Here is a 19,321-nt window from a genome sequence, read left to right as displayed (position 1 = left end):
CGCCAAGACGCCAACAATTACGGTACCCAATGGACACGTTTCTCGTGTACTTTGTTGAGAAGGCTCCCGCTACAAATTCGTCGAAACGGGCGTTTAATGAGCCGTCACGAAATGTCGAAGCAAGGCTCATATACTTTACCTTGAACACACGTTAAACGTCTCAGTAAAGCAGTTTGCAGAGTGCTGTTCCGCCATAGCCCTCAGGGAGGCGCCGGAGTACCAGAAACGAGTCGCTACCGCCCCTCTTTTTCCGGAGCAGTTCCCTAGCAATTAGCGCAGTTCGTCTCCAGCAGCGCAGGGCGAGGTACGACTCCTGCTCCCGCAGCGGCCGGGACAGTGCGATAGCAGCGGAGCCCTCTGCGTTCACCATGGGTCCGGGGATGGCCGCGTTACAAAGACCCTGCCTGAAATGTTTCTGGCAGTTCTGGGACTACGAGACCCCAAAGATGATCGTGGTGAAGAACCGCAACCTTGGCACCATCTACAGGCTGGTCCAGCTGCTCATCCTGCTCTACTTTATCTGGTAGGACCGGGCACGGGGGCATGGGATGGGGCACAGATGAGGTGTAGCGCCTAGAGGGGAAAGGGAAGGGGACCAGAGGGAAAGACAGGAGAGAACGGCCGGGGAGGGAAAGAAGCAGAGATGTGATCAGGGGAGACGGGAAGAGGAAAGGCGAGTGGGAGAGAGGATGGGTGAACGAGGGGAGGGCAAAGTAAGGGGGTACGAGGAGATGAGGGTGCCAAGAGACGGGGTGAGGAAAGACGAAAAAGAACGGGAGTGGAAAAGAAGAGTAGAGCTGAGGAAAGGACAGGAGCAGAGAGGATTGGTGGAGAGGAGATATGAGGAAAGAAGAGAGGAAAGGAAATGAGAGGAGATCATGAGGGCGCAAAGACACGGCACGGGGAGTAGTGAGTTACTGAGGGGAGGGAAAAACTACCAAGTGAGGAGAGGAGCGGGGGTGGGGGGAAAGAGAGGTGAGGAAAGGATGGAAGCAGAGAGAAGTGAAGAGAGCAGACGAGTAGAGAGGAGAGGGTAGGAGAGGAATAGGGAAAGGAAGGTGTGAAGACGAGTGGGAGGAGGGCAGGGAGCAATAGAGGGTGAAAGTAAATAGAGAGGAGAAGGAGAGCAGAGAGAGAGAAAAGATGGAGAACGGAGAGACGAGAACGGAAGTAACTGGTAACTGACGAGGGAGAAAAGAGTAAATGATGGATACAAATAGAAGTAAAGAAGAAAACATGGGAGAATGAAATAATCAGTGAAGAAGAGGGGACAAAGTAGGGGGTGAAGATAAAAAGGGGGTTAGATGAGGATCAAAGGGTCCCGAAGGAAAGAATGAATAGAAGCAGAAAGGAGGAGGGGGTGAAACGATAAGCGAGTGGAGTTCAAAAGAGAGGAGAGAAGCAAGTAAGTAGAGGGAATAGAAAAACAGAACTGCAAAGGGGAGAAGGAGTGCAGAAAGAAAAGACAACAAATAATGAGAAAAGAGAAGAGACATGGGGAGACGAGGTGAGTGGAGCAGTGGCACAGAGAAGATGAAGAGGAAAAGGGAGAGCGACAACAAAGAGCGTGATACCGCAGGACAAAAAAAGAGAGAAGCGGGGGGGGGAAAAAGAGAAGCCAGCTGACAAACATATAGGACGAGAGGAGAGCGAGGGAATGGGAATGCAAGCAAAGGGGGCCACGAGGGGAGTGAAAAGGATGGGGAGGAGGAGGAGAAGTCTAAAAGAGGAGAAAGAATAAAGGGCGAGGAGCAGAGTGGCGGGAAAGCACCTTGAAGCTGCCTACATATGTGCCTCGGTCATTATATAAAACAATGTAGCATTGATCAGGCACGCGCGAGCGCGCGCGAGCGGAATCCCCCTTTGGTGTTTAAGTGGCATGCGCTGCTATTACGCGACTCATGGCAGGTGATAGTGATGACTGAAGACGATCTGTCATGAGTAGGTTAAACAAGAAACCAGGCAACAAGCACTCAACCCACTGAGCAATGGTAGATACTGGGCAGTAGCAACAGAGAGTTCGTAAGGAAGGTAGACAGAAGAAGGGTGGTGGCGTGGCAAGGGGAGGAGGGGAGAGGGGAGATAGTAGAGATGGATATGGGAGAGGACAGGAGGGGTGAGAGGGAGGGAAACACAGGAGGTGGGCGGGAAGAAGTGTGGAGTTATAAGGAGAAGCGGCTGAGATAGGAACTGCGGGAAAGATGAGAGTAGATGCAACGTGAGGAGTAAAGCGAGAAAAGGGAGAGCGAAAGAATGGAGTGGAGTTAAAGTGACGAGAAAAAGATACAGGGAAGAGATCAGGCAGAACAAAGGAGACTGAGGGTTTCAGGACAAAACAGAAGAGTTAGAAATACAAAAAGAGGGGGAAGAGAAAGCATATAAGAATGAGAGGGAATAATGATGAGAGGGAGTGAGGAAAGAAGGGGAGGAGTCGAAAAGAGAAATTGAACAAGAGGAGGGTGAGATGAGGGGACCACAAAGAAAATGTAAGAGGTTAGAGGGAAAGAGGTGGTGAGAGCGAGTAAGTCGCGATGGAGACAGAGGGAGATGAGAGACTAAGAGGAGATTGGATGGGAGACTCTGAGACAAACAAAAAGCAAGGCTGGCAAGGAAGGGAGCGTGAGAAAGGACGATGATAGGGATGCGGACGGGTGAGATAAAGAGGGGGTAATGTGAGAGATCCCTAGACGAACACAAAGCAAGGAAAAAAAGAGAGAGAGAGAGAGAGAGAGAGAGAAAGAGAGAGAGAGAGAGAAAAAGAGAGAGAAAGAGAGAAAGAGAGAGAGAGAGAGAGAGAGAGAGAAAGAGAGAGGGAGAGAGAGAGAGAGACAGAGAAAGAGAGAGAGAGAGAGAGAGAGAGAGAGAGAGAGAGAGAGAGAGAGAGAGAGAGAAGAAATACTGGAAGTTAGAAACAGCGAAACAGAAAAAGGGAAAAAAGAAAGAGGGGGGCAGGGGGATACGGACATCGTATGCCAGATTGACTTCAGTGTTTTCTAAGAACAAGCCCAGGTACATTGGCAAAGGAATTGGACTTTTGGATATATTGGAATGCTGCTTAAAATGGGTTACTGCTGAATACAGGAGATAGTCTTCAGTGTTGTGTGGGTGGGACACAGAGTGCATGGCTGTAGACCCTGCCCACAGAGTAACAACGTTTTACTGCTAAAGGCTTTGGTCATTGTTCGTGTGTCTGGGTGGTATAGAAAGTGCATAGCCACAGGTCCGGAACTTTATACTTGAGCACCATGAACATGTGCCAAACAAGGCGTTTGGTCCATTTGAGAAGTGGAGGTTATGTATGGTCTGTGCCCAGGGCTAGAAATGGGGGAAATGGTATTTGATTCCAGAAGGAGGTTGGGTGGCCAGAGCGACTGGGCAGCACTGGAGTCATGGCAGACCAGTGACAGGCCTGTAACACGTATACAATAAAGCACAGAGCAAAGGGAACGTAACATTACGCTTTATAGTGATGACTTGAAGCATGCAAAAATCACATACTATTACTACCTGCCAATGTGTGCACCGTTATAAGGATGTTGGGCACAAAGAGAATGATTGTAGCTTTGTTTTCCAAATGGAAGCGTAAACTTACCAGCATGCAAAGCATTGCATGTGTAAACTAATGGAGAGCTTTTAAACATGATATCAAGAGGGAAAGAAATGCATCAAACAAGATCTCCTGCTTCTTGCCCTTGTTTTTCACATCATGTTGCTTCATGTACCCCTCCTCTTTCTAATCACCCACCCACCGCACCTCTTAAGGGTCAATCGCGTCTCCAAATCACCACTCACTGCTGTATTTGCAGCCATTAAGTAAATTGCATGTGATTGCAAAACAAAGACAAGCTATAGCAGAGCCCTTCCGAGATGGAGGGTCACCTCGAGACTGGGGAACACCTGATCACTGTGAGTGCAGGGTGGGCTTTTCATAATTTCCCTTAACTTGGAATCTAGTGTCACAATTGTTGCTTGTTTCTGAATATGGAGAAACCAGCCCCAATTCCAGCACTACCTGTGCCCGCCTCACGTGTTTACCAAACACGGTCCCAATGACATACACGGAAACCTCTTTAGTTGATTGAAAGTCAAGATAATGGTTACTACCCGACAGACGAACCAACCGCTATAATACATTGCCTTCAAAGGACTCTGCTTGGTATTCAAAGCCACCCACCTCAAAACCTCATCTTACCTTCGTGACAAACTCAAACCCATCAGCCACACAAACACCAGTCAAGCCAGCCAACACTTTCCACACATTCCAGTCTGCAAACTCACATGCACACAAACAGGCATTTACCCCCTGGGCACCCAGGGCATGGAACCACCCTACCTCTCCACATATACACTGCATTCTCCATCACCACTTTCAGAAAGAGCCTCAACACATACCTGTTTGTCTATCCTAATCTTTACTATCCTTTCCTGAAAACATTTTGTAACTTTTTTTTCAACTCCCACCTTTTCAAACTTTGAACCTTGTAAGGCGCTCCAAGACTCTAAGGGTAGGGCAAGCACTAAACAAAATTTCAAATGAAATAAAAATATAATAAAAAGCAGTCTACAAATTCATTGACAACTGATCTGTGCAACTGATGTCATGCCTAGGATTCAAAATCATAAAACCTCCGACATTGGGCAGTGATGTTCACATACAAAAACATATTTACCAGATTCACTGCTAATGATACCGCATATGACATCACTGATAAGATTACAAATGGTACTGTAGTTGCCTGGAAGACCTCAACGGGACTGCAGCCATCATGGGCCACCACTGTGCTTGAAAGTGGTTGTCAGCGATAGTGTCGTTCGAGATCTCGCCCGTGACGTGCTAGCTACTCGATGCACCCTTGTTGAAGGTCAAACCAGTGGCTTGAAGTGTCACTGCTGTGGGCGGTTGTGTGGGCAGTTCGGAGGCACCATACAGCATCTGGAGATGTAAACGGATGGTACACTGTATAGTCTTAGCCAAGTTACTTATAACTTAAACCTTATTTTGTATAGTACCCAGCGAGGGCGTGTGCCTCCCAGCCAATGGGGAGGCTCAGAACGCGGGCATTTCCAGATGGTAATCCCGCCGCCCTGAGCCTCCTCAGGGTTGGCGGCTGCAATTTCACCTCGCGAGGTATGAGGTAAATGCTTCAAACCCACCCCTATATATAATCCACCAAAGGAAGGAATAAACAAACTCTAAATGACAACATCAGTGTACCCTCAGATAACAGTATCTTTGTGCAACCACTTAACAAATATGGGCTGCGTACTGTGTAATCAATAGCAAACCAGATATTTCCTGAACTTTCATTTTTTATTAAATTTTTCTCATTCCAGCACAGGTAACAAAAACATTAAAAAACATGTATACACAACATATCAGCATACAATAATAAAATAATTAAATAATTCCACCTCACAAAATCAAAGTCCAAAATACTTGATGAAAAAACAACAGTGGCAACTTAATTTCTCTTATTCCCCACTGTGTTGACAAAGCCCACCCCTGCCCACATTTTCTTTCTTCCACACTTACCTTCTTTTCTGGAGCGGGCACCTTGGAAACACTTCCATCTCCATGGTGTCCGCTCCCGAACAGCAACAGGCTGCCATGGAAAGGGAGAAGGGACTATGTGTAGTCCCTTCTCCCTTTCCATGGTGGCCATTTTGTTTGTTTACTTTTTTATTGTTTTCAATGGCAGCCATAGAAAGAGAAAATTGACTTTGTTTTCCCTTCCCCAACGTTCATTTTTTAACTTTCTTTTTCTGTTGCAAAACCCTGCAGTGTTTGGAAAAGAAAAAATGCTTTTAGCACCCCATTCTTATGGGCCAAGGTACTAATAGCAGTAAGCCCCTCGCAGGGGGAGGGGCATTGCCACTTCAGACAATGCCCTGGGTCCTTCGTTAAGGCCCTCGCTTAACTCGGGCCTGTAACTATGGGCCCCGGGGCATTACCTGAAGTGGTAATGCTCGCCCTGCTCACAACGTATTGCTTAATTAACATCCATAGATATAAAAACGAATGGCAAGGAGGTTGGCCCAAACCCAAGTTTCCGTACTGCAGGGCTGTGCAACCTTTAAGTCATACGATGTTTTGAACTACAACTCATATTAGCTGTAGCTAGCATAGCCAATGATAGGGGATCATAGGAGACATAGTTCAAAACATCTGGAGAGACATTTTGCAGACTACTGAAGTCTGGAATATATCCAATGGGTGTGAGCAGGTAAAGACTACATATGTCTCACAAGGAACAGGTTCTCTTTCTCTAGCTGTCCAGTTCAGTGGAAGCAGCTCTTCCACCTTAGCACGGCAAACGAGGGGCTGGCCCCTGAGTTCAGCCAGGAGGATCTTCAAGAACTTGCAAGAGCTTCTTGTGGAAAAGTTGGACATGGACTAGGCTTTGCAGTGCAGCAAACCTCCCCTCCTCAGGAGGAGCCACAGTAACAGTAGCAACTAGGTCGTGGCACCATGCCCATCTTAGCAACATCTTCTAAAGGCTAGAGGACTTGCCAGTGTTGAGGGTCTCCATATAGTTGCAACCAAATGGGGCTGCATAGCGCATACTAGCCCCATAAGAAGAGATGGCAACTTTGTTCTCCCTGGTAAAAGGAAATGATCATGCACCAAGAGTTAAGGGTACCAAAAAGTTAGGGGCACATAGAATATTCTTGCCCGGTAGGACAACCTCCTCTGTAGACTCCCTCAGGTACTGTGTCTTTACTAGTCAGAGACAAAGACCAGGATAAACTACTAGGGGTCTCAGTGACCTAAACAGGGTTTCAGCTTGTGGCCAAAGGGTTCTGACTGCTTCCTCCCAGAGAGATGCCAGCAAGCTATTCATGACAGTTGCAGGTTTTGGGGCTATTCCTGCACCAAAAGGGGTTTGAGGGTCTTGGTAGGCCTATGGTTCAGACGTCAGTGTAGCTATCCTTCAAGGGCTGTGCTTACTCTGGAGGTATCCAACGTTGTAGCTCAGAATCAGGGGTCTTTGTGCATTGCTCTTTCCTTGAACCACCCACACAATGTGCATTAATTACTCCATCCTTTCAGCTGCTCATGGATTCTTGAAGATCACGGTCTGAGCCCAGGGCATCGTTCATTTATCTCAAGCAGATGGGGGTTTCCATGAAAACCTGGAAAACACAGGAACTAAGGCATGAATGTGTGAGCGGGCATTGTGTCTTAAGCGCGTTATAAATAACCCATTACACTTACACGGTACCGACATATCTGGTTACATTAACAATGAGCTGAAGGACCAGGTTTCACACCAATCCAGAATTGATAACACTTGCATTGGGGTGGCTAATTCATGGGGCAAGCGGTACATTTTGCTCAAAATTGTGTCACTTGTGATGCACATGGACTCCATAAATGGTACAGCCGCAGCCTCAATCGCTTCCAAACACACATGTTAAAAAAAAAAAGAAATTAGGAGATTCCACCTACAAGTGAATGTAATCTTGCAATGATAACAAACATAGGTTTACATGCGAGATCAATAGCGGCATGTTTGCTGACCTCGTTGATGATATAACATGCAGCACGACAGCATCGGGGAATTTACAGGAAACCACTGACATCAGATCTCAGTGACTACCTCCTGCCATCTTCCTCACACTCAGCAAAACTCACTCACCTAGTCAGTCCCTCTTCCACTTACCCAGCTGTTCACTTACAGCCACCCACACTTGTACCCTTTCACGCAATTGCAGTGACTCGCCCAACCTTACTCTGTCAGTCGGCAGATCTATTCCCCTAAATGGCACAGACTGCACCGTACATGCTCAAGCTTTGGACAGCAGAGCTATCCCCCTAAAGCTGATGTCATTCACTGTACATGTTCAGGCTATTGACAGCAGAGGTATCCACCTAAATTGTGTGTCCTACATGGTGCCTAGCCAGGTTTTAGCAGCTGAGATATCCACCTAAATCACACGTGCCATACCGTAAATAGTCAGAACTACCCTCTAAATTAATGTACTGCCCTGTACAAGGTCAGACTTCAGACAACATAACAATGTTCCTCAATTGCACATACTGCACCGTACATGCTCAAGCTTTAAACAGCTGAAGTATCCCCATAAATCACGTGCTCTGCACCAAGCATGGTCAGGTGGTGCATGGTACAGCTTGCCCTCTCAATCGCATGCCCTGCATCATGCATGGTCATACTTTGGACAATACAAGTATCCTGCTAAAGGTCATACACTGTACCTTAAATCTTCAAGCTTTAGACAGCAGAGTTATCCCCCTAAAAGTAGAGCCCACAAACCACAAGAAGGCAGAGACTGTCGAGGCAACCAAAGGGGGCGCACACGACCAAAACATATGTGTTTCCCTTGCTTTTGGAATCGGTTTACCACTATGCAAACAATTCTCTGACATTCAACCTCAGAGATGATACTAAATTGTGTCAAAGTTGTAAATGTCAGAGCACGAAACCGTCAAGAGTCCCCATATTACCGAAAGGCAGCCTCTTTTCAACTTCTCTTTTTTGTTGTATAACTACCTTTTAATGGGTGAGCCAGAAAGTCCTGGCTCCAGAAGACCCCCTGTGGGGCCAGGTCACACCTTGTCCATATGCTGATTACTGACATCCCCAACCCCTTTGAAAGGACATTCCCTCAAAAAAGATGAATACAGCATGCATGTTTTCACCCTGGTTTCATCATGTAGCTGTAGCACAAAGTGCTGAAATGGACTCAGGCAGAGATCCTTTACCTTACAAGGAGCCTGAGAGACTGCAAATTCGAGATTGCCCATCCCATTCCCCCACCTAACCCCCCTTTCTTCCACTACCAGGATGTGTTTCTTCACCTTCTTGCAGCCAACGCAGCCCCTTTAGGCCAAGGTGGTGCACTTTGAGGAATCCACACTCCACCTTAAAACTTTTCAGCTCCTTGTTTCATTGTGAAGAAGCCCCTGCAGGGTTATAGCATCACGTGTTATCAAAGATCTGGTGAAGCCGCAAAACCTGGAGAGTTGTGGTTGTTTAGGGTGGGGAGAATTTCATTTTGACCTGTGTCTGTGTGCCCTGGTTGAGAAGAGTCTGGGGCTTGTAGGAGACAGTCAGGTATACCTTTGGGAGAAAAAAACAGGGATTGTGATCCCTGCCCCAACCAACACCTGGCAAACACCTTTCCCTACTCCCGGCCAGACATGCTCTGACAGGTAAATGTCCCAGTGGGCCATTGAGCACAGCACCTGAGCATGTTTGAGTGAGGTTTGAAGCGTGTCTCAGCCTGCCATCCAGCAAACGTAGGAAGGTGAATGGGTGACTGTGTTCCTCAAATTTCAAGCAGCCCTTCCTCTGAACTAAATGTTCTTGCCCCCATAGTACATAGTTCAGTGAGTAACATTTTTAGAAGGACCCCTTCCTTCATCTGCCAACTCGCAGATGCTAATGTTGCTGTCCAATGTATCTGTTTGAGAGAGGGCCAAGAGAGAGAAAGAGATAGAGGTAGAGGGGTTGACAATGGAATTGTCAACTAGTGAATTGAGATTAGTCTGTCAGAGGCAAGTGGCAGAAGTGCAGGGTTGTAGGTTGTTTTGCCTTGTGAGGCCTACTCCCCTCTTCCCATGACTAAACCACCCCTGGCTAAGATGTCCTATAACCTTACACTACAAACCAAATCCTCCACAGATGGCCAACAAGGCCTAGCCATAAGCACTTAACACTAATCGAACCATGACTAAGCTTGCCTATTTAGCCCTATCAAATCCCCCCAGGTCAGTGAATAACCAGACGCAAAGTGGGGGCAAGTCTATCAGATCTTGGGCTCTTCCTATGGATAACATTCTCCTCACTTTTCTCCATCAAACCCATAGAAAGCAGATTGGTACACAGGAACTGGGTACTTCCGACGTGCACCCCTCAACACCACAGGTTCCACATCTGTCTCTCCCACTATCCCTCTGATGACCTTCCAGCCTCTTTCTCAAAGAGACATGTGCAGCACAAAGCCACCAATAGTCTCAGAAGGGCACTATAAAAAGCCACTTACATTACAAGTGAGCCCGACCACCATTCACAAACTCACCGAAATGGGTTTATGTCTACTTACCTGAAGATGGCTGACCGAACATCCTTTCCGCGACCGCTTGCAACCGCAAAGCACGGAAGACAAAACACACCTAGCCTAACTCTGGATAAAAACAGAAGACTGAAAAAATAAAAAAAGGCCATCACAGCAACATCAGCTGGATTGGAGAAGGAGCAGATGGACGACAAAGAGTCAGAGAAGTGGGGGTTACCATTGGAGGTGAGGCCTCCAAAGAAAGGAACAAGGTTGGAAAGGGAAAAATAAAACAGACACATAGAGAAATAGAGGAGAGGATGCAGGAATCAGATACCGCACTCTGGAATCAGATTTGTGTACAGTGCACAAACAGGCTCGGAGTGGCCTATAGGGCAATAGGCCCATGGCTGAACCAAAAAACACAAAATGCTGAGGTGGGCCAGTTTTTTTGGTCAAAGTGGGCCTTTTTTTGGCCAATGTGGGGCAGTCTCATGGGTTACTTCACTATGCGGCTAATAGTTTTGACCAGTGTTGCTGAATAAATATTTTATTTTTTATTTTTTTATTTGATTTAAATGCATAGCAATTTTTACAAAGAGCAAATTTAGAGTCTATGCTCAAGACAACTTATCCCTCCATTTCTGCTAGTGGGGGTCATTTAATTAATTACAATTTGTCCATTTATCCCGATGGGTTTTCAGTGTTCAGATCCAAGTGTCTAAGAAACTGGGTGACACCAATCACACATCTGGTCTCCTCCCCGCTTGAGAGCAGAGCCCAAAGTTCGTTGTCATCCAAGGTAGAGTAGTTTGTTAGGGCTCTTGCTAGGTATTTAGATCTGGCCTCTTTTAAGGCGCTGCATTCCAACAGCAGGTGGCGTCTGGTTTCCACCCCATTTTGCCTAGAGCAGAATCGACAAGTTACAGATTCCGACTGTTTTCTCAAGGCCAAAATGTCCCTTGTTCTCACCTGGTTGAGACGGAATTTTAGGAAATGTCTGCTCACCTGTTTGTCTGGACATTTCTTTAAGTAGCCTCTGAGCTCTTGAATTTTCATTGCTGGAGTTGGAATAGCAGAGTTCAAACGACATCTACTGGCAGATTCCAACGTTGCTATCCAGTCATTCTCGTACAGCTTCTTTGTGACTCTGTTGGGATTGTTTACCAGGAGCTCTTCAGAACAGTCCAGGTCGAGCAGAAGTCGTTGGTTAGCATCCTTCCATTTATTTAGCATTTTATTGGTGTCTGCATCGATTTCCTTCTTTATCAGATCCAAAGCTTTTGGCTTCGAGGTGCACAACAGTTTCCTGAAGAGAAGTAGCGAGGATCTTGCTTTTGTGCTTGCAAGCGATGGTAGACAGAGTTCACGCCTAATTGGAGCCATTGGTGTTGATTTTGACAGGCCTAAGGTGGATCTCCAAAAGTAACTCTCCAATGTCGACCAGATTCCATCTGGGAGACACAGCATTGCGTCTGCACCGTACATTAGGGACGGTACCACCTTCATCTTGAAGAAATTCAGCACCGGGACGTGCGAGAATCATCCGAACTTACAGTCCAATGATTTTGCTTGTGCTGTCAGGGACCTCAGCTTTGTCCAGAAGAATTCTTGCATCGCTGCCTCTTTTATATGGTTAGACAGCATGACTCCCAAGGATTTGAAGGCCAAGACCTCCTCCAACACTTGGCCCTCCAGCTTCCAGGTGAATTTTCTTCTGTTTTTCTTCTCCTTTCCCATCACCATGATTTTGGTCTTAGCTTTGTTTAGTTGTAAGTTGTTGGTTTTAAGGTAAGAAACCAGGTGCTCCAGTTGGCGTTGCAACCCTATTGGGGTAAGATCTAAGAGGATGATATCATACGCGTATAAAAGCCTCAAGGTTTTTTCCCCGCCCATTGTTGGTGGAAAACTTCGGACTTCTCCCTCGGTCTCCTCGTAGTCGGCTATGTATGCGTTGTAGAGGGATGGGGCCAGCGGACACCCCTGTTTGACCCCTCGATATGTCCTTATTTCTTATGATAAGACGTCATCACCGCTTAGGCGAACACTCATCGAGGTCCCTTCGTGCAATTCACGGATTGGTTCCAAGACTGATGCTGGACAATGTCTGATCTGTAGTTTGCTCCATAGGCGTTCCCTGTCGACCTGGTTCAAGCCTTTGAAGGCCATGTACACAGTTGTACCGCTTTGGAACACCTTTGACTTAAGAGTGTTAATCGTCAAGATGTTCACCGCTGTTCCAGCGTTCTTGGTGAAGCCTGTTTGGAATTGGTCTACGTACTTCACTTTTCCAAGCCAGTTTTGGAAACTCTCCAAGGCCAGAGAAGCGAAAACCTTGCCGATTACATTGAGCAGAGCGATGGGCCGATAGTGGTTAGGATCGTCCGGAGCCCCTCGCTTAAAGATCAGAACTACTATGGCTTTAGTCCATGAGGATGGAATTGCACGGTTGATGTTACAGTTTTCAAAGATCTTCCTTATCATCTTGGCCCATAGTTCAGGATATTTGTTTAGCTCCAAATTGCTCAGCCCGTCGGGTCCAGGGGCCCGTGAATAGTTACGTTTCTTGATCATGTTCAGGATGATTGTCTCGTCACAGCAGATGCTCCAGGAACTTAGTTCTTTGTTCGTTTTAGATGTCACGATAGGCACAATGGGGGCTCTTCCTGACGTGGGCCAAGAGTAAAGGTTAGAAAAGTGTGAAGACCATTGCTTTTCCGCTACATAATTTTGGATTATGTTGTCTGAGTTCGTTGTTGTTCCTTTAATCAAGTTCCAAAAATCCTTTGATTTTTTTCCTTGGAGTACACAGAGCATCTTTTGTGTGTCCAATTGATACAAGGTATGACGATGTTGGAATAGCCAATTTCTATATTCCTTCTTAGCCAACTTCCATCTTTTTAAGTTTTCTTCTGAGGGGACTTTTTGTTGGAAATTCTACTGAGTTGACGAATTGTTCTGCGCCTTTTGACCACTTCTTGATCATATTGGTGGATATGGTTTGAAGACTGGTTCCTAAATTTTCCGTTAGGTTTTAAAAATCTTGTGAGAAGAGGAGCGTAGTCCAACCGTTCCATAGTGAGTTTTCTAGAGCTTCCCTCCTCAGTGCTCCTATATTTCTTTGATATTTCCAGAATAGCACCCTCTGAAAGTTTCAGCCATGATCCACCATGTCCGACTTCTATTTCCAGAGGTGCGTACAGTTTCCCATCTTGCAGAGCAAACCAAGTGGCAGATAAGATGTTGTGGTCACTGTGCTTTGTTGCTGTTACTGACGACATCTTCATAAGCATCAGTAAATCTTTCGATACATAAATATGATCGATGGTCTTCTGTGGCCGGTCTCTTTGCCATGTTGGAGTTTTTAGGTTGCTTTTCCCTCTTAGCCAATGTAGATTGTGCATGTCTCTATCTGCCGTGAAGGCTTCTAATAGATTACCTCTGATTATGCCGGGTCCATCCGATTGGCCTGTGTTACTGGCAATTCCCATTCCCGCGCAGATAGCGTTGAAGTCTCCGTTTAGGATGGCGTGTTGCCAATGATGGACTGACTCTGAGGAATCCCAGATGTCTGCGATCTCATTTAGGAAATCTTTGTTTCTGATCGATACCGGGTTCCAATATACGTTGGTTACGAGTAGTTTCTCAATGACGGTCCTCCCTGTATTTTCTTGGGGACGAGACCAGTTTAAAATGACTGCTTGAATCAGATGAGATGAATGTACAACCTCGTGTACCTCAAGGCTGTATCCTAAACGAATTGCTATTAACAAACCTACTGATGGCCGGCCCCTCAGGCCTTTTTGAGCTTTAGTGAAAACAACTTTATATCCATCTAGTTCCGGTTTCTCTGTCAAACAGATTTCCTGTAAGGAGAGAAGGTCAAATGACCCCAGGTTCACATTGCTTTCCCCTAACAAGTGGTGAAACCCTCTTGTGTTCCAACATCCTATGGTTAGAATTGTTCTGGATCTTTTGAGCCTTGACGAGTGACCCGCTATGTCGAAATGCTCCGGCAGGTCTGTTCTCTCGAATGATGGCTAGTTTATACGATCCTGGGAGCCTCCTCTTTTTGACCAGATCCAGTTTTTTTGAGATTTTGTTGACTCCATTTCATAGTTTTTAGTGTCTGGATGTTGATAGTGATCCTGTTTGTGAATCGTGACACAGTCCTTTTGGTCTCCAGTTTTCATCTTTTTTTGTATCATGAGATCTTGTAGCTGGTTCTTGATCGACTCGTCTACTGTTCTTCTTGGGCAGGGCTATTTTTCCACGTGGAAGCCTTGGTGGTTCTAAGTCACTGTCGCTTGATTCTATGGTCTCAAAGAGTCTATCGCTTCTTTTTTTCCTTGTTGCCCCTTCATGGGCATCATTCCATTCCTTGGAAGAGGTGACTTGATCCTTTACTTTTTTTGGTCCATTACTGCTTTCGTACTTGGGTTTCCCTAGAGATGGTTGAAGTTCAGTCAGAGCATAACGCAGAACCCATAAGCTCTTTTCCTCGTGTGTTAATAGGTGTCTGATTACTTAAGATGAGATGTGAAGCAGTGAACAGTCTTTCCTCCCTGACCCACAGGGTTCCACCATCCACAGGTCCATATTTTGGATTTGTCTTAAGCCAGGAACTTTACTGAAAATCCTGAGAATTGCTGACCTGTTCAGGATGAGGTCATCGTCTATTTCCCTCCTTCTTTTTAGTTCAAAGATGCATCCACTCGCTATTTGTTTATGTACGGGGCCTGGTCTTTCTGTGACACTATGCTTGGAGGGAGTGCGGGCGTCACCCCGCGGACTTCTCCTTTTCTCCCGCCCTCTGATGGAATTGTTTGTGCTTCCCTTAGACCGGGTTGCCATTTTAGTGGGCGATGGCCGATGGTTTCTGAGATTTTCTTTTTCGTCACGATCATGGCAGATTCTAGGCTTAGTTTCCTGCTTATTCGTAGTCAACATGGAGGAGTCCTTGCTGCTAAGACTCCTTCTTCCTCTGTACCTCAACTGCTGCTGCAAGATAGGGGTGTTGTTTCTGATGTGATGGTAGAGTTTTGGTACTCTTTTGGTCGTTGCTCGAATCATGAATTCGAACCTTTTTTGGTGGATCTTTCTGGTTGTTTGTCAGATCTAAATGGTCTGATTTCCTTTTTTGGGATGGAGCTGAGGTGGAGTCCAGGTCTGACTCTTCGATGGTATATGTACTCCCATCTGATCTTCCGCTCAACCAGCGTTGTCTTACAGTTGGTGGCGTGATGGTTTTATTGGAACCCCCTTCCTTTATTTTTAGATAGACATGTTTGACATTTTCTTTCTTTTTTTAATGGGTAGGTTTTCTTTTTTTTTGGTTTTTGTTGTTTTCTGTTCTCCCTAAGTTCCGTCCGACTTTGTCTATGATCTTTGTAGATCTTGTTATCTCTTTCTGCGAACGGACTGTCGTAGCTGTGTCAGAGCACACTTTTGTCTGGTTGAATATGCCGAATGTGAAGTTCGAAAGTGATTCCTCCCCTTTTTTTGTTTCTTCTTTTTGTTTTGAGGTTAATTTATTTGTTGAACAAGAGAAATGGTTTACAAGACTCGGGGTCTTTGTTTTTATGGCAGGTTCTTTTGTCTTGGGGTCCTGTTTTTCCTCGTCCGCCTCAATTAAGGCGATAATCTCCCTCAGATCCATGTCATCATGTAGCAAGGAATCTGATGAAGTACAGACTTGGGGTGCCTTCTCAGACCTAGTGTTTCAAGTAGGGTCCTTTGCGTCGTCAGTAGCTTCTTCCTTGCTTGTAAGAATTGAGGACCTCAGCGTTTCCAACTGGTCCGTCATTTTCCTGTTCGCCTGTTCCAAGTCAAGTCAAGTTGGATCAACTGTCGAAGGGAATTGTTTAAGGGCTGCCTGTTCCCTTCCCCCGCCATTAAGAACCCTTCCAAGTTGATTAATTTCAGGTTCATTGATGCCATCATAGACTTTTGGTCTCTCAGTGTATCATTTAATGACTCATAAAGTTTACAAAATGGCGTGAGGGCGATCGTTATAGTTGACATTATGGACATCAGGTCAGGTTTTATCTGGAGCTGAGAGGTGGAATTCGCTTAGACGTCTTGTTGGAATGGATGGGATTGGTTGAAAGCTTTGAGAGTGATTTGGAGTCGACTCTGTCCTGGTAGCAGACGTTGTCGATATGTCTGGGGATCTTGAACTGTCAACTTGAATGGCCACAGATGTATTTCTTATATCTATCGACAAATCGTTCTGTTGGACATTTTCGAACTCAAAGGGTTTTTGGGCTTTGGCGTCCATCTTCGCGGATATGTGTGGCCTGGTCCAATCAAAATTTGTTTCCCGGGCCCCCACTGCACGAATCTGTGCTACTCCTGGAATCTCCAAGTGTGCTACACTTTTATTCAGTGGGGAGCCCTTAGGGGAGGTATTTTGATGCGTTGTAACTGACTTGGGAGCAGTTTTGTCAGCTGGTGTTGGCAGATTCCTGAAATGCCATCTGAGCGGGGAGTTGAATGACTCTGTGGAGCCGTTAGTGGTGTTAGAGAGCTGAGTTTTCATGGGTGCTCCCTCGTTTATCCGACTACCATTCTCCATCAATAGGGCGCTCTCCAACAACTCTCCATCTGAAATTTCCACCAAGGTAACATCTTGTTGGGTTCCACGTTTTTAAAAAAAACTTTCCACTGAATCTGACTTGTCTGAGTGTTGCGGCCAGGATTTAGGGCCCATTTTTCTCTTGTTATTGTTTAAAAGTTTACTTCTTCCTGCAACAGGCCTGGTTAACCTACCCCCCGTGAAGCAACTCCCTTTTATAAAAGATATGGGTCTCTTCTTCGAAGTTTGAACTGCATCTTTAGATGCATGCTGGGCTAAAGGAGTTTCCTAAGACGACATTGAGGGCATGTCAGTTCTAGTAATAAGGGGCCGTTGCGACTCTGTCTTTTCCTTATTTATTGGTGTATTAAGTTTCTTTTCATAGGACTTTTCATGCAAGAATTTCCCCTGTTCTGGATTAAGGGGAGAGTGTGGTTTTCGACTTTCCTCTCTCTGTGAGTGTCTCCTGCTGAGCGTCCATCCACAGAGGACTGGAAACAGTGGGAGCAGGGGCCGGAGCTACCAAGAGAGAAGAGGAAGCAGAACCCAAGCCTTCCCCTTTCCCTCTCGACTCCTGCAACCCTTCCCCTGCGAAGGCTGGGGGCAGAGTCAACGGCGAGGCTCGGACGCTTCCACCCGCGCTGGAGCCCCCGAGAGCTGAGTTAGCTTCAGTCCCGGGAGGCGAGTCCTCCCCACTCATCTCCATGTCACGAGGCCTGCCACAGACCCCTCTGCCCCATCGCCGAGTCCGGCTGGAGGTCCGCGCCCCCCACCACAGGCACCCTGACCCCACTCCCCTCACCCCTGCATGCCACCGCGGGGTGGGGGGGCCCGGAGCGCCTTCGGGACTGCGGATGCTGGCTCCTTCCTTTGAACCAGCGCCCGCATGTCCAAGCCCACTCCAAACGGACGCCGCACCTCCATGGAAGCCACCACTGGGGAGCTGCCCGGCCCGACGGCCTCCTCCGAGACGCGAACCCGACAACCACGGCCCTGGCGGCAGAGAGCTTTGCTGCCCTCCTCTTCAGGTGGGTGCTGCTTGGCTTGGGTCTTTCTTTGGGGGGGCGAAGGATGCGTTTCGCTGCCTCTGGCGTTGGCCTGCCATTCGCTGCAGGGCTAGATTTTGAGAGGATTGTTTGTTTACGTTGCAGGGGGCAAAAAGGGGGATGTGAGGAAAGAGGGCTTTTGGCCATTTCTTCAGGCTGTGTTGCCCTCCTTTGCGCCTCTTGGGGCTCCACCAATAAATATGCAATGTCCTGCATGCCTTCCCTCGTCTACAGTTGAACAATTGTGTCCCTTTTATCAGTGATTGAAAAGGTTGTGGTACTCCTTGATGCAATTGGTAAAATTACATTGTTTAGAGCTGGTGGAGATGTTGGCAAAGAGTCACTAGGTGCAGATGACATTGTCTTCCTCACCTGAGCAATGGGCCCTTGAGCTTTGCCTTGTGGAGCTGGGCGTGGTGTTAAAAGTTATGTTTGCTTTGAAACAGCGTTCTTTGCCAGTTCCTCCTGCTCAGAATTGAAAGGGCGTCCCCTGCCTATACTAGACGGCATTTTCCCTTGGCTTGACTGCACTGTTTAGGGAAGAGGGTTTGGCAGGGTTAAGGTTGGTGCAGGACCTGCCTGGCCTGCCATAGTCTGCCAATGTCTGCAAGCACTCTGCGACTGCACTCCACGGCCCGCTCCGCGGCCGCCTTGGGGTTTTAAGAGGTAACTGGAACCACCTCTTTGATGAAGCAGAAAGACAGACTCTCCAAAGCTCTCCCAGAGTGTGGTCTGCCAATGTCTGCAAGCACTCTGCGTCTGCACTCTGCGGCCCGCTCCGTGGCCGCCTAGGGGTTTTAAGAGGTAACTGGAACCACCTCTTTAATGAAGCAGAAAGACAGACTCTCCAAAGCTCTCCCAGAGTGTGGTCTGCCAATGGCTGCAAGCACTCTGCGACTGCACTCCTAAATATTCTTTATAATGCACAATTTTCATCACATTTTATCAAAAAAAACTCCCCCTTGGGTACTATTCAGTGTCACAAAAGGAATGAATTGCCATTTGCAACTGTGGGCCACTTTTTCATTGGGGCCCGAGACAATTTTATGGCCCAGTCCGACCCTTTGCACAAATGATTAGTGTACTCACTGAAGAGTCTGGAAAAACATGCCAGCACAGTTCAGGATTGCCCACAAACTAATGCAGGTCATTAAAGAAATTAAGACCCCACCTTTCAAAGAACACCTCAGGAGCCACTGATCTGGGAGGCCAGTTTGACTGCTTTCCCTGCCTTCACCGTCCTCCCACTCTGTACACTTCCCTCGTTTGCCCAGTGTGCTGTTGCTTCCCAGCTATGCTTGTGCTTTCGGGGATCAAATATATGGTGGATTTAGCTAGGCGGCAGTGCTTCATGACATTGGCAGGCCACATAGGTCGAAACGAAGAATATGAGCGGTCAACGCTGATTTACTTTACTTTCGTATGATAGCTTGTAGCTTTCCTTGTGTGTTTAATGGCGAACCCAAGTGACCCAGTGTACACTACACTGGAAAAATACAGAACAGAAAAATGTGTCTGATGAAAAGCTTTCATCAGACCTTGGGTCGCCAATGCTATAGTAAAAACTACTGAAACGTATTTCACTCTTTCATATGATGCTTAACAAATGATAATTGTAAGACTTCCATCTAAAAAGATAGGCAATGATCCTTTATGGTTTTGCTTGTGGCTTTTTTTA

At 46.7% G+C, this 19,321-nt stretch overlaps 1 protein-coding gene across 1 annotated transcript in view; it reads left to right on the top strand.

Moving 5' to 3' along the window:
• The first annotated feature begins 306 nt into the window (after positions 1 to 306).
• LOC138493019 (P2X purinoceptor 2-like) overlaps positions 307 to 19,321 on the top strand; it is a 155,523-nt gene continuing 136,508 nt past the window's right edge. Inside the window, exon 1 of the mRNA XM_069620268.1 lies at positions 307 to 523. Coding sequence (XP_069476369.1) covers positions 369 to 523 — 155 coding nt within the window. The 5' untranslated portion in view covers positions 307 to 368. The remainder of the gene's footprint in view (positions 524 to 19,321) is intronic.

The sequence above is a fragment of the Ambystoma mexicanum genome, chromosome 10 (assembly GCF_040938575.1).
Source record: "Ambystoma mexicanum isolate Mex_15411 chromosome 10, UKY_AmexF1_1, whole genome shotgun sequence".
Taxonomy (NCBI): domain Eukaryota; kingdom Metazoa; phylum Chordata; class Amphibia; order Caudata; family Ambystomatidae; genus Ambystoma; species Ambystoma mexicanum.
Note: the sequence above shows the minus strand (reverse complement) of the source record. Positions and strands in the feature narration are given on the sequence as shown.